The sequence below is a fragment of the Bos mutus genome, chromosome 2 (genome assembly GCF_027580195.1).
Source record: "Bos mutus isolate GX-2022 chromosome 2, NWIPB_WYAK_1.1, whole genome shotgun sequence".
NCBI lineage: Eukaryota > Metazoa > Chordata > Mammalia > Artiodactyla > Bovidae > Bos > Bos mutus.
The window spans coordinates 23372536-23387540 of record NC_091618.1 but is presented as its reverse complement, the minus strand read 5'-3'; the positions used below and the strand labels follow the sequence as shown (position 1 = coordinate 23387540).

General features: G+C 43.0%; 1 protein-coding gene across 1 annotated transcript; it reads right to left on the bottom strand.

The window, feature by feature from the left end:
* Window positions 1-339: 339 nt before the first annotated feature.
* FAM124B (family with sequence similarity 124 member B) lies at window positions 340-14779 on the bottom strand. Its single transcript, XM_005895268.3, has 2 exons — window positions 13696-14779; window positions 340-4398 (listed from the first exon to the last, which is right to left on the bottom strand). Exons 1-2 carry the CDS (start codon window positions 14425-14427, stop codon window positions 3745-3747), a joined length of 1386 nt encoding a protein of 461 aa, XP_005895330.2. The 5' UTR covers window positions 14428-14779; the 3' UTR covers window positions 340-3744.
* Window positions 14780-15005: the final 226 nt, after the last annotated feature.

Genomic DNA, 15005 nt, shown 5'->3' with positions numbered 1-15005 from the left:
GTTATCCCAGGAATTTCTGACTAGGTTTTATAACAAGGAAATGAAAGTTAGGAGTTTCCAATTAACAGACAGTGGGTCTGTACCCATTCTTTTCTCTCCCCTTTCCCTCCCCTTTCTGAATCTCTACCTGGGAGGGAAGGAAGGGGTTTTCACCTCCTCCCACCCCTGCCTCCAGCACCTCCTATGTGTAATTGGGTTGTTGTCAGTGGTGAAAGGACCAAGGTCAGTTCCACAAAGCCCCACTGTAATAAAGAAGAACAAATCTGACTCCATATTGGATTTGTTTCTTTTATTCTAACCTTTGTATCGCTTTTTCTACAAGTTAATTGCTACAAAGGAATGTTGCCTATAGCTTAAAGTATACATAATGGCCCATCTCTGGGAACCCCATCTCCTGTGCCTTAATGTTAAAGTAAAACATCTTTGCTCAGTTCACAGGAAACCTCCTGACCAAGCCCACGTAAGAATGACTGTAGGAAGAAAGAAATGAATACATCCCCTCTAGTCCCCAGAACCAGGAAATGTTTGCAACAACATATGGCATCACTGACTCGATGGACGTGAGTCTCAGTGAACTCCGGGAGTTGGTGATGGACAGGGAGGCCTGGCGTGCTGCAGTTCATGGGGCTGCAAAGAGTCAGACACGACTGAGAGACTGATCTGATCTGATCACCCTTTTTACTTTACATCCTCACCTCTGCCCCCACCTTTGTTCCGTAAAAGAAACTAGCATCCAAAACCCAGGTAAGATGGTTCTTTGGGACACTTGTCCACCATCATCTCAGCTTCTGAATAATATCACTATTCCTTGCGTCAATAATTTGTCTCTGGATTTATTGGTCTGTCATGTGGCCAGCAGTACAAGCTTGGATTCTGTGACACTGTCAGAGCCAAGGACAGATGGGGTGCAGCTGAGACCCTTGCTCACTTACTTTCGTCAATCAAGGTGTGTCCCTCTCCTTCCCTCTCTACTCCCCCTAACAGGCTTCCCTGTTAGGTAAAGTGGTAAAGAATCCACCTGCAGTGCAGAAGATGCAGGTTCAATTCCTGGGTTGGGAATATTGCCTGAAGAAGACAATGGCACCCTACTCCAGTATTCTTGCCTGGAGAAGTCCATGGACAGAGGAGCTTGGCGGGCTACAGTCCATGGACTCAGTAACTAAACGACAACTTCCTCTAACAAACACATTTGCAAGCTTCCAAATGTTACCGTTTCTATTAATGTTTAGCAATATCCAAATAATGCTTACAAAAAAATGTGAATACTATGCAGGTTAAAAAGAGCCAAACAACTGAAATGCAACTGAGTTTTAATATACCTATAAAAAATATATAATTATCTGATCATCAGAAGTCCCTCATGATACATTTTACATTTCAAGAAATACAGTACAAGTAAGTAAAGAATCTGGATAATTTGTTAAATTGGATTAGACTAGTTCATAGTTTATCTCTTGTTATATGTAATTTCTTTTGAACTTTTAGGATATATTTGATCCTATAATTTTCCTCCAGATATATAAACAAAAATGACACATATTGCAAAAATATGAGAGAACTGGATTTTCTTTTTTTTCTTTTATCATTGCTTTTACTAAAGGTTGTTTTTAAAAAATCCTTTATTGTTAATACATTTAAAAATATGGGTATGAAGGATCATTTGAAATTATAATATCTTACATATTTACAGTGTTTAACAATATCCAAATGCTTGCATATGCAAATGTTGATTTTTCTAACAACCTTGGTGCAGAAGATAAGGCAACAGAAGATCAAAGGTTTAAGGTTACATATAAATAGCAAATTTTAAAACTAAGACCCAAATTTGGGCCTTTCTCATCCACCCACTGGTATTTCTCTCTTATCACATGGTAAACTGAATTCCTGTCATGAGCAGGAGGATAGAGAAGGTGATACTTTATAAGCACACTCTTATTTTACAAGTCAATTTTGTAAGTTATCGTTCAAATTCCTCAATATTCTTCATGATTTCCATGTACTTCTATTCTTACCCATGTATTATGCTAAAGGAATTAGATAACCTCAAAAAAGCCAGAAAGAAACCTCAAAACTTCCTGCTGTGCTTTTCAAGGCAGCTCAATAGTTCAGTTTAAATAAGACTTTAATTTTTTTAAACACCTATTATAGAAAACTATACTAAAAGTTCTTCATTCCACATTCTAAGATCTAACTCTAATCTGAGGGAAAGAAAAAGATGGGGATGAGAATATATTGATAGTGTAAGGACAAAAATCCATTTATAAGTCTTGTCTTTGTCCATTTGCAGCTGTCTTCCATTTCTACTCTTTTAGACAGACAGAGCACATAAACCCAGTCCAGTCTCGCTACCATGAGATTCAGCCTTAAGTCTGAACTCACCCTTCTCTGCAATTGGGTGTGGTAAGTGTTAGGGTCTTCAAAAGATCCAGCGATTAAGTCACCATTTATAGTCACTTATCATCTGTTTTGGAAAATGAAGTTCTTGGAATAAAATAACCTTAATAAATTAACTGAAACACACAGACCTCAGGTGTTTTTGAACATGTGAGTATCAACCCAATCAAACAAGACACCATGTGAGCAATTAAGTATTTGCCCATTATGATTAGAATTGCAGTTCACAGTATGCCCAATCTTCAGCCACGGGTTCTTCATACAGTCTGATGCAGCAAGTGTGGTATCAATTGTGGAAATGTTCCCCAGGGAAATGTTTGCACTCCAACATGTTCTTAAAAGCTGATAGAATGGATTTATCATAAGGCAAAACCATAAACAAGTTTTGGGTTTGATGGCCACAGAACCTATGTGCACCATGTCAATGTCTTATTCAAAGGGAGGTGTTTGATACAATTTGCTGCATCAGTGAATGTATAAATGAATGAATGAGAATTACAAAGGAATTTAGCAATTTGTACATGGCCAAAAGAACCCAAGTCCCGCTCTAGTGATGAAACCAATGCAATCTTCCTGCCACACTCGGTGGAGATTTTGAATCATCCAGTCACATCCCACTCCACTCTGCTTAATTATATGAACCACTGGCCCCACTAGAGTAGTACAGAAACAAACAAGAAATGGAGGAGCGAGAAAACCCTGGAGCCTAGCTTTCACTTTTAACCTGATTTTTTTTGGCTTCCAGGGTTGCTGCTCATTAAACAGGAAAAAAAAAAATGTTTGCAATTTTCAAAACATTTTGCATGTTAACTCATTCCAGATGCAAACAACTTCCAAGGCAAAAATCACTGGAGGGTTCATGGTGAACAGGGCCTAGTTACCAAATGAGGTCACATAAAAATTAAAAAAACACTAAAGAATAAATAGTCCAATTCTGTCCCGGGGGCATGAGCTATGCAACCCAAGTAAAAATTAAAACCAAATTACAGTCACTAATCAGCATTGCATAACACATCTGACTCATTTGCATACAATGCAATTATCCTGATAGAGGCTGAACTCAACACACCCAGCTGGGTTAGAGTGTCCCCAAGGATGTGAGCCATTGGGCTTTTTCCCTGTGCGTTGGCTGAATTCCCTCATGACCACGACAGCAAATAAAAACCACTCATCAACACCACACAGCACCACTAGACTTGGAACATTTGAAATAAAAGTGATGCAGATCGATGCATGGCTCACGTTCAGGCCCCCTCAGATGAACAAGAAACAGGCTGATTCTAGGTCAGTGCTCCATTTCTAGAACATCCTATTTGATCTCGAGTTTTAGAAAACCACAGTCGTCTTATGCTATATAAAGAATTCTTCTTCTGCTTCTTTTGCTTCACCTTGGACTGGCAGAGGAAGGGGACATTTTGAGAGTATCTTCTTAGCACCAAGGTCCCTTTGGCCAGCAAGTGGCAGGGGGTGAACCCTTTCCTTAAAGATCCTGTTGTTTTTGGAAGCAGCTGACCCTGAGAAAGAGGTTGACAAGCATGATGGTGGCTGGTGGGTCTGAAGATTCCTTGGAAATCTGCTTGCAAAAGATGGCCTGGGTTCAGAACTGACCATGGTGAATCCAGTGTCAACATTTGTCTCTGCCTCCAGCTTCTCGAAGCTGTTTTCCCGGCCGAGGACCTTCATTCTGGCCCCGGGTTCGAGGTGAAGAGAAGACAGTTGCGGTTGGGATTCCGTGGCTGGGCTGCTGGGCTGAGCTGAGCCACCAGGGCTTTTCCACCAAGTGTTACCGGAACCGTCTGATACTGGCCGCCCACCAGGCTCAGGCAGCTCCACGGAGCCCACCTTGAACCTCCTGCCCCGAATCCTTCGACTCCTCAACTCTAGGGTCCTGATTGCAGAGACAGGGGTCAGCCTGGAGCCATGGGGAAGAGTGTCAGCTCCCAAGGTGCCATTCAGAAAAGGAGGCTCACCATTCCTCACACCAAGTCCTGGATTCAACTGGACCTACGGGACAAGGAGAAGAGTTAATGTTTTCCATTAAGTAAGTGCCAAGAACAGCTTCCCTGGTGGCTCAGAGGTTAAAGCGTCTGCCTGCAATGAAGGAGACCTGGGTTCGATCCCTGGGTTGGGAAGATCCCCTGGAGAAGGAAATGGCAACTCAATCCAGTATTCTTGCCTGGAGAATCCCATGGATGGAGGAGCCTGGTGGACTACAGTCCATGGGGTCGCAAAGAGTCGGACACGACTGAGTGACTTCACTTCACTTTCAAAGAACAGATTACATCATACTCAGGCTTCTGCCATGCTGTGCTCATGCGGACTTTCAATAAAGTCAGTTGAACTGAATAGAAGTAAGAGGTACAGTCCTTCAACAGGATGAGCTGCCACCTTTGCTTCCTGGACATTATGTTCTACCTTTTTCTTTAATCTAATAAAGTTTTTCTCTTCTGGAACTGGAATCTGGCTATTTACACATTCAGAAATTGTTCAGGATTGATATTAGACTATGCAATCTAGAGGAGCCTCCGTGTCACTAATTTTTACCTGAACTCTATTGGAATTTTACAAGGCTGACCCTTCTCCTTTACATTTGAAGATTTCTTCTTAAATTTCTATGTTCACACATTCTTCTGGATTTTCTTTTTCCATCCACCCCTCTCAATTTCATCACAGGACATAGTTCTTCAGTGCTAACCTGGGCCATCTTCTCTTCTCAGTCTGCACACTCTGTCAGGAAAATCTCATTAAATCCCATGCCTTCAACTGTTATCTAACTGATGAAGGCATCGGAAAGTCATTATAGTTCAGATCCATCTCTTAAGCTTCAAACTTATCTATCCAACCGTCATCCAGGCACAAGCTCCTAAAACTCAACATGTCCAAAGGTGAACTCATCGCCCTCCTCTCACTAAATCTATTCTGCTAACTCTTCTCCCTCTCATAGAACCTGGCATCATTTGCTCCATGCTAGCCAAGCAAGAGCTTCATTTTCCCTTCCTCATCCTCCATGTCACCCATTCCCATGGACTCTGTCTTCCAAAGACTTCTCGGGTCTTCCTGTCCCTCCATGTCCACTGCCATTAATCCTGGGGCAGATGTCAGCATCACTCGTTGAAATACTGCAACAGCCATCTGTCGGGACACCTCATGGGTGCTCCTGGCCTCCCTCTAATCCATTCTCCACTCTACAACCAGAGGAGCTTTGAAAACAGTTTTATCATGTCACCCTCCTGCTTCAAGTGGCTCCCTGCTCTTCTTAATTTAGATAAAATCAAACCCCTTAAATAGACCACCATACCCTTCGGGGCTTCCCTGGTGGCTCAGATGGTAAAAAATCTGCCTGTAATATAGGAACTCAGGTTCAATCCCTGGGTTGGAAAGATCCCCTGGAGAAGGACATGGTAACCCACTCCAGTATTCTTGCCTGGAGAACTCCATGAACAGAGGAGCTTGGTGAGCAATAGTCCATGGGGCCTCATAGAGTCAGACACAACTAAACAACTAACACTTTCTTTATTTTTCATACCCTTCACAGCAAATAGATGGGGAAACAATGGAAACAACGACAGACTATTTTCTCGGGCTCCAAAATCATTGTGGACAGTGACTGCAGCCATGAAATTAAAAGATGCTTTCTCCTTGGAATAAAAGCTATAACAAACCTAGACAGAGTATTAAAAAACAGAAATATCACTTTGCCGACAAAAATCCATATAGTCAAAGCTATGGTTTTTCCGAGTTGGACCATAAAGAAGACTGAGCACCAAAGAATTGATGCTTTCAAATTGTGGTGCTGGAGAAGACTCTTGAGAGTCCCTTGGACAGCAAAGAGATCAAACCAGATAATCCTACAGGAAATCAACCCTGAATATCCATTGGAAGGACTTATGCTGAAGCTGAAGCTCCAGTATTTTGGCCACCTGATGTGAAGAGCCGTCTCATTGGAAAAGACCCTGATGCTGGGAAAGATTGAAGGCAGGAGAAGAAGAGGGCAACAGAGGATGAGATGGTTGGGTGGCATCATCAACTCAATGGACATGAGTTTGAGCAAACTCCAGGAGATAGTGAAGGACAGGGAACTCTGGCATGCTGCAGTCCATGGGGTCACAATGAGTCAGACATGCCTGATAAACTGAACAACAACAAATACCCTTCACAGTCTGGCCTTTCTTACTCCAGCTTAATTCACCCCTTCTTCCTCTTGTCAAAATTGAGCCTTTTTCAATTCTTGGAACATTATTTGTTCTTTCCTAATGCCAGTGTTTGTGTATATTATTTCCTCTGTCTGGGATATGTCACCTCTGACTCTTTTTCCTGAAAACTCCTACCTTTCGTCAACTCCAAGCTTACACATCATTTCCTCCTAGAAGCCTTCTCCGTGTTACTGAATCTGGGTTGTTGTTCAATCGCTAAGTCACGTCTGACTCCTTGTGACCCTTTGGACTATAACCAGCCAAGATCCTTTGTTCATGATTTTTCAGACAAGAATACTGGTGTGGGTTCCATTTCCTTCTCCAGAGATCTTCCTGAACCAGGGATTGAACCTGTGTCTCCTGCATTGGCAGGCAGATTCTTTACCACTGAACGACCAGAAAAGAAAGTGAAAGTGAAAGCCGCTCAGTGGCATCTGACTCTTTGCGATCCCATGTAGCCTGCCAACCTCCTCTGTCCATGGAATTCTCCAAGCAAGAATACTGGAGTGGGTTGACATTTCCTCCTCCAAGGGATCTTCCTGACCCGGGGATCAAACCGGTGTGTCCTGCATTGCAAGTCAGTTCTCTACCATGAGCCACCAGGGAAGCCATCAGAGGTGCCCCTAAATATTGGTTCTGTCACTTATTAGTTGTGGGACTTGAAACAAGTTACCTAATTTTTCTGTACCTTGGTTTCCTCATACATAGAAGGAGATGATAATAAGTACCAATGTCAGAGAGTTGCTGAGAAGTTTAAATTGTAACAGTGCCCAGGACACAGTGTTCCTAAACATCAGTTGGCTACTCTCATCATCATTAATCATACTACTTGCTGTCCTGGCAGCCTGTACTTTCCGTATCCTAGTAGTCACCATGCTATTCTGCAGTTGTGTGCTCAAATTCTCTGGATCTTCTTCTAGACTTTGCCAACTGGAAGAGTTAGGACTTTATACACCATCTTGATCACTATATCTCCAGTACTTAGCACAATGCCCAACATGTGGTAAGTAATCACTAGATGTCTGTTGGATAAATAAATAAAGCTTAATGCCTATCAAATTGTTTGTGTGTAGAAATGTATGTCCCCTAATTATTGGCCATTAAGTGGATACAAAGTCTTTTCAAGAAACTGCAGAAGGACATCCATCCTATGGATGGTCATTTCTGCAATCTTTAAGAGAGAGAACATCAACTTTTCCTTTTTTTAAGAGAAGTCCTTAGACCATATGGTAGAAGAAAGTACAAAATTTTTACTATAGAAATGCAGGTTGTACAGTTGGAGTGAAGAATTTTCAGGAGAAACATAATGCTGAGTGATTGAGATAAATCTCAAGAGAAAATGAAGCTTCTCTTGCCAAATAAGCAATTGAAATGCATTTGTAGAGATTCTGATTATTTAGAGCACATCTTTCTAAGAAATATTTGTAAAATGTTACAGATTGAGAGCTAGGTGTTTTCGATTTTCAGGGAACATTAGCAAATACCTTGATGAACAGGAAGATTATTTGTCACACATTTGGCTCCAAACACTTGAGAAATAAGAGACTGCATCACTGAAACATGATCAAGCTGTTAAGGAAAATCTGACATCATGCAGGGAAAATAATATTGTCTCTTACTAAAAGTGATTCTAAGAAATAGCAAGAAGATTTCTCCTACATTGAGGAAAAAAAAAAAAAAGACTGCATGGTTCCCACATGTGTGGCCAAAAAGAAAAAAGGCCTTCTTTCCAGGGAAACTAGTCAACCCAAGTCTAACATGCTGGTGTATTATCATAGCCTAACTGACCTACAGAAGCTGAAACTCTAATACTTTGGCCACCTAATGCGAAGAGCTGACTCATTTGAAAAGATCCCAATTCTGGGAAAGATTGAGGGCAGGAGGAGAAGGGAATGATAAAGGATGAGGTGTTTGGACGGCATCACTGACTCAATGGACATGAGTTTGGATAAACTCTGGGAGTTGGTGATGGACAGGCAAGCCTGGCATGCTGCAGTCCATGGGGTCGCAAAGAGTTGGACATGATTGAGTGACTGAACTGAACTGACCCGTGGAAGAGGAATACCCAACTCCAGCTTCATCTAGCCTTTCATGTGAGAGAAGTGAAGTATTCAACTCTAGCCCACTCTAGCCATTCTCTTCCACCTAAGAGAGAAAAAACGTGTAAACGCTTGTGAAGTTCAAGGCATAGACTCATTAAGACTGAGACCTAATCTTAGAATGACTCCCTTCCCCCAACTCCTTGCCACCACATTAGTAAAGCATTATTTACAGCTGTTCCTATGTCTCCTACATCATCCTGGCTATCAGGGGAAAAAAAATTACAAGACATTACAAAAGGTAAAAAGGCACAGTGAAAAGACAGAGCAAGTATCAGAACCAGATGTGGCAGGGATGTTGGAATTATCAGGCCAGTAATTTAAAATACTTCTGATTAATATACTAAAGACTCTAATGGATAAAGTAAATAGCATGCAAGAACAGATGGCAATCTGAAAAGAGATGGAAGTCCTAAAATAAGAACCAAAAAGATTAAAAAACAAAAACAAAAAAACACTGTAACAGAAATAAAGAATGACTTTAATGGGCTTCTTAGTAGACCAAACACAGCTGAGGAAACGATCTCTGAGCTAGAGGACATACCAATAAAATCCTTGAAAAAGAAAAACAGAGAGGAAAAAACAGGCTGAAACAAAACCTACAAATCAGAATGGACAACCTAAAAACTGGGACAACTACAAAAAGAGTAATAGACATACAATGGAAATACCAGAAGAAGAGAGAATGAAATACTAGAAATATTTGAAACAATAATGACTGAGAATTTCCCCACATTTATGAAAGTCACTCAGTCATGTCCAACTCTTTGCAACCCCATGAACTATACAGTCCATGGAATTCACCAGGCCAGAATACTGGAGCTGGTAGCCCTTCCCTTCTCCAGGGGATCTCCCCAACCTAGGGATCAAATCTAGGTCTCCCTCATTGCAGGCAGATTCTTTACCAGCTGAGCCACCAGGGAAGCTCAAGGAGTAGATAGCCTATCCCTTCTCCAGAGGATCTTCCCAACCCAGGAATTGAACTGGGGTCTTCTGCATTGCAGGCAGATTCTTTACCAGCTGAGCTACCAGGGAAGCCCCCCTAATTTATGTCAAACACCCAACAACAGTTACATCCACTAAGGAGTGAGACTGTAGGATGAAAACTGCCAAGTGGAGAAGAGGGTAGCCCAAGGTATGCATTCAATAAGTATTTGGTGAATGAATAAACACTGACATTCCTGATCACGTATTCAGACATGCATTCATTACCGAGCATCTACTATGTACCCTAATATCAATCTCTCAAAAACACATATCCCAGGCTCTGAGAAGCATCAGACGGTCTGCACTGACAAGAGGTCATATAGGAAAAGACATGGAGAGACACACAGCATCCTTCTTACGCAGACAATAACTACACTACAGTTTCCACTTTACAAAGCATCTCCATGTATATCCCCCGTTTTGATCTCATAATGCAAATTGTACATGTCACTACCATTCAGAGGCTCTATCAGTGACTGCTGATTATAGTCAGGATAAAATAGAAGCTACTTGGCAAGGCTTTTGCTCATTCACCCAAGAATGGTTTTGCCTACCATGTGCCAGACATTGTTGTAAGTACTGGGAATACAGGAGTGGACCAAAAATGGTCCCTGTCCCCATGGTGCTTACCCCCAGTGGCTGGCCACGTGCCTGAGGATGTGGCCTCTGCCCACCTCCCCATCCTCTTCCCCTAACCCCCTCCCTTCTCTCCAGCCACATGGGGCTATAGGGTGCTTTCTGAACATAATGGCTAAGAAAATGCTATTCTACACGTTCTCACCCATCATCTCCTCCATTCAGAACACTTTCCTCTCGTCTCCATCTGGCTACTTCCTTCTGGGCTCTCCAGTTCAGGCAGGGCCAGGTCTCACCCCTCTGGGAAGCTTTGCCCACCACCCTCACTGGATCTAGCAAACCACCCCCTGCAACCCCCTCAACACATGTCCATCCCGGCCCTGAGGAAGGGTTACATGTGGAGAAGTGAACTTGTGATTATGACTCTCCTGTAAATGCATTCATGCATGCTCAGTCCCTCAGTCATGTCTGTCTTTTTGTGACCTCATAGACTGTAGCCCAACAGGCTCCTCTGTCCATGGAGTTCTCCAGGCAAGAATACTGGAGTGGGTTGCCATTCCCTTCTCCAAGCGATCTTCCTGACCCAGGGATCGAACTCGGGTCTCCTGCATTGTATTATTTTTTTCCGTGGTGGACATCAGTCATTTGTGCTACCCATAATTTGTCCCCTCACTGATCTTCCCTGGGAATTCTTGTTCCTCCTCCCCCAGGAGTCCCAAGAGAGTCTGAGTCCAGAAAAAAACCTAAGGATGCAGGAGAGGAGTGCCTCTGCCTCAGAACTAAGCTATCCACACAACCCCATTCCCTTGAGTGAGTGACTGAGTGCATTTGACAGAGAAGAGAGTCTGATCCAAGTTGGTACAACTGACGTGAAGTCCAGAAATTTTAGGGGACCCTTGTGGGGTGAAGAACTCAAATGGATCATCTTCAGAGTTGCTGGCAGCCAGCTGCTGACCACAGTGGCCTATCTGGGGAAGTAACAGAGCTCAGAGTCAGCTCCACGGCCTCCTTCTTAAGACCCAGGCTACTTACGCACAAAAAACAATTTAAGAACAGACTTATGGTCACGGGGCAGGGAAGGAAGGAGAAGGTGGGATATATGGAGAGAGTAACATGGAAGCATATGCACTAACATATGTAAAATAGATAGCCAATGGGAATATGCTGTATAACTCAGGGAACTCAGACCGGGGCTCTGTAACAATTTAGAGGGGTGGGATGGGGAGGAGGTTCAAGAGAAGGGGACATATGTATACCTATGGCTGATTCATCTTGATGTTTGACAGAAAACAACAAAATTCTGTAAAGCAATTATCCTTAATTAAAAGATAAATAAATTTATTTTAAAAGATAAAAAATTTTAATTTTAAAAAAATAAAATTAAGGCTTGCACACACACGCACGCGCGCACACACACACACGCACACACAAAGCCAATGCATTTACCCCTCATTCTCTCTCCCCACAAGGAAGTTTGCAATGGGTTTCATATCCTGAAAAATTCACCCCATTATAGGAGTGAAGTAGCTATAATGTGTTATCTTATATAGTGTATTATATCCGATCCTTTGTACATGAATTCTTCAGGGACTTTTATATGACACCAGAAATAGAAGTTCCCAGAAGATAATTCCCCATTTCGTTTGCAAAAGCCTAACCTCATTGACATTTATCCAAAAAACTATTCTGCACTCCCCAAATTCAACCTAACTTTCCAATGGAGCTAAGCTGTATAAGCCATGATTCAGAAGTAAAAATGTCAGGTAGCCTTTAGAACAGAAATGTCTCTCCTGCTGCACGCACTTATTATATTTTTGCTCGACAGCGAGATTTGAATTCTGGAGATTAAGACTGAAGGAAAATTTTTAGATGCCTTGCAAATTAGTGAATTATATAATAGGCAACTAACAGAAACAGTGTCTATCTGCCTTATGTGAATGAGAAGGTAAAGGATTTAGAGATCATTTCATATAGAATCAGTATGACTCATATTTTATTAATAACTCAAAGCTGATGAGAACAAAATTAATCAAAGGGAAGGATAATTCATCTTCTAGCCTGTTTTTACCTTATCCAGTAGGTCTTAAAGCACTTCCTGACCATTTCTCAAGGACAGAAACTTTGCTGTGAATATCACGTACACCTCCCTGCCTACACACACTTACACAGAGTACTGGACTGCAGTGGTTAACTGCCTGGTTTCTGAGCCAGGTAAACACTTAATCTTGTGTCTTGAGCAAGTAGCTGGTACCTCTACTCCTTGGTTTTGCCTTTTGTAAAACTTCCTAGGTTGTAAGAAGGACTAAATAAAATAACCAAAGTGAAATACTTAGTCTAGGGCATAATATAAACAATAAGAACTGAAATTGCTTTCTGGGCACTATCTTAAGCTCTTTATAAATGTCAGGTCACTTAGTGTAAATAACAACCTGTCCTCTAGGAAGATGTTATACTACCCTCATTGTGTTAACAAAGGAACCAAGGTTCAAAAATCATGGTGCTTCTAAGTGGCAAGGTTCAACTGCCACATAATGTAGTATAAGAAATGACACGTGGTAACTGTAATTATGCTTGCTTTCAGTAGGATGCTTACCACAAGATCTTTTAATTCAAGCTTTTCTCAATTTTGAAGGGTTCTAACCATCTAACTTGATTTGGGGTAAATTTTGACAGTGATGCAAGATACTTTAAAGTTAAGTCCATAGGACGGCATATTTAACATTTGTTGTTGTTTTGTTTTAGTCACTAAGTCATGTCTGACTCTCTGTGATCCCATGGACTGTAGCCCACCATGCTTCTCTGTCCATGGGATTCTCCAGGCAAGAATACTGGAGTGGGTTGCCATTTCCTTCTCCATGAGATCGTCCCAACCCAGGGCTCGAACCCACGTCTCCTACATTGGCAGGAGTTTGGCAGATTCTTTATAACTGAGCCACTAGGGAAGCCCAACATAATTAACATTCCCAACTTTAATTATAACTTCAGCTTTCTTAGGTTCACATGGAAAGAACTAATGAAATTTCTGAACCGGAAGATGGGCAAAATATTGGTGTCTAGTTGAGGAACATGGTTAAAGAAAAATCTGAAAAATGGGACGTTGTCTGAGTCTACTGCAAACTACATGCTGTAAGCTACCAGGTCACAGCAGCTGAACTTCCTCTTCTGTCAGATGAGGGGATTTGATTAAATCAGTGACTCTCAACTGTGCTATAAGTTACATATTAGCATTATCCAAGGAGCTTTCAAAAACTACCCAAGCCTGGGTGCCCCCAAAGATTCCAGTCTAACTGATCTGGGGTGAAGTCATGACATGAGGAGGTTTGAAAGCTCCCCAGAGATCCTGGTATTCAAACAAGGTTGAGAACCGCGACATTACTTCATCTCTTGGCTGTCAAATCACACGGCTACATGGGCATCTAGAGATCACAGAGACCAAACAGACATACCTGAAGCAGAATCTTGTTGCCGTCATAGTCCTGTGTTTGCCACCGGGTGCGGCTGATGGGGACACAGGGATGGGGTAGAAGAGGCACTAACTGGCCAATCTCCTGGACCTTGAACTGCAACACTGAAGCCTCTTTGGGGTCCACCGATGTTCCGAGGGGCAGCTGCTTCAGGGAGAGCTGCAGGGCAAAGGTCTCAGTGGAGTAGAGCACGAAGAAACAGAAGTTGCTCTTTTGCAAGGTGGCTTCTCTCTGCAGGATCATTGCGTAGAGCCGGATGGCGTCTTCGTAGTTATCAAAACTGCAGTAGAGTGTCACTCTCAGGATCTCGGTGCCACAGTGCACCTGCCTCACACCCCAGATGGGCATCTGGCTGTCCAGGCTGTAGAATTCCTGATTGGCAAGAATGTAGGGGCAGGGTCTTCCCTGGGCGTTCTGAGTGGGGTAGCACTGCCATGGCCAATGCTGTAAGGAGTCCAGCACGTGGAATAGCCTCTCCTCACCTAGGTTCTCCTTCAAGAAAAGCAGAACAGACATCCCTGGGAAGCGTGACCGCTTGGAGTGGCACTTGTCATAGTATTTCACTGGATTGGCCCGCTCGGACACAAGAAAGAGACGGATATCTGGGCAAATGCAGTCTAGGAGCCGATCCAGGGTTTGCTGCAAAAGCAAGCCCTGCCCTGCGTTGGCCAGCAGGTGGACAGTCATGGCCGGGGGCTCCGGCGTATCATCCATCGTGGGTGCTGAGGATGACAAAGGATGCTGGCGAACGGGGCCCGCAGGTCCAGCTTCTGAAATGAATTGGAGGGGCGGGAGCTTCCTACACTCAGCCTTCAGCCCAACAGGAAAGCTTCAGGACTTCAGAGCCATGCTCTTACCCTGTATGCCTGGTTGCTGCTGGCCACACTGTAAACGAATCTCCACAAATTCGGGGACAACAGCCTCCATGCAACACACACCAGCAGCGGGGTCCATGTCATCCAGCCGGTGTATAATGTAACTGCGGGTACAGGGCTGTGTCAGGCGCTCCCTGGGTTTCTGTTTGACCTAAAAACCTATAATCCTGAGAAACACTCGAGTGGGTGGTTCTTACAGACACTCAGTAAAGGAAATGACCAGGCAAAAAGGAATAAGAGTCGGCTGTGAGAGGCTGATAGCAATCTGTTTAGTTGAAAAGACATCCATTTTCTGGACCCACAATGGGTTCTGGTTTCCTCCTTCCCTCCCTCCCTGTTTACAGTAGCTGCCAGGCCACCTGAACACAATGATTGCTTTAAAACAATCCTCCCAACTTGTCCCTTGGCCAGGAATTT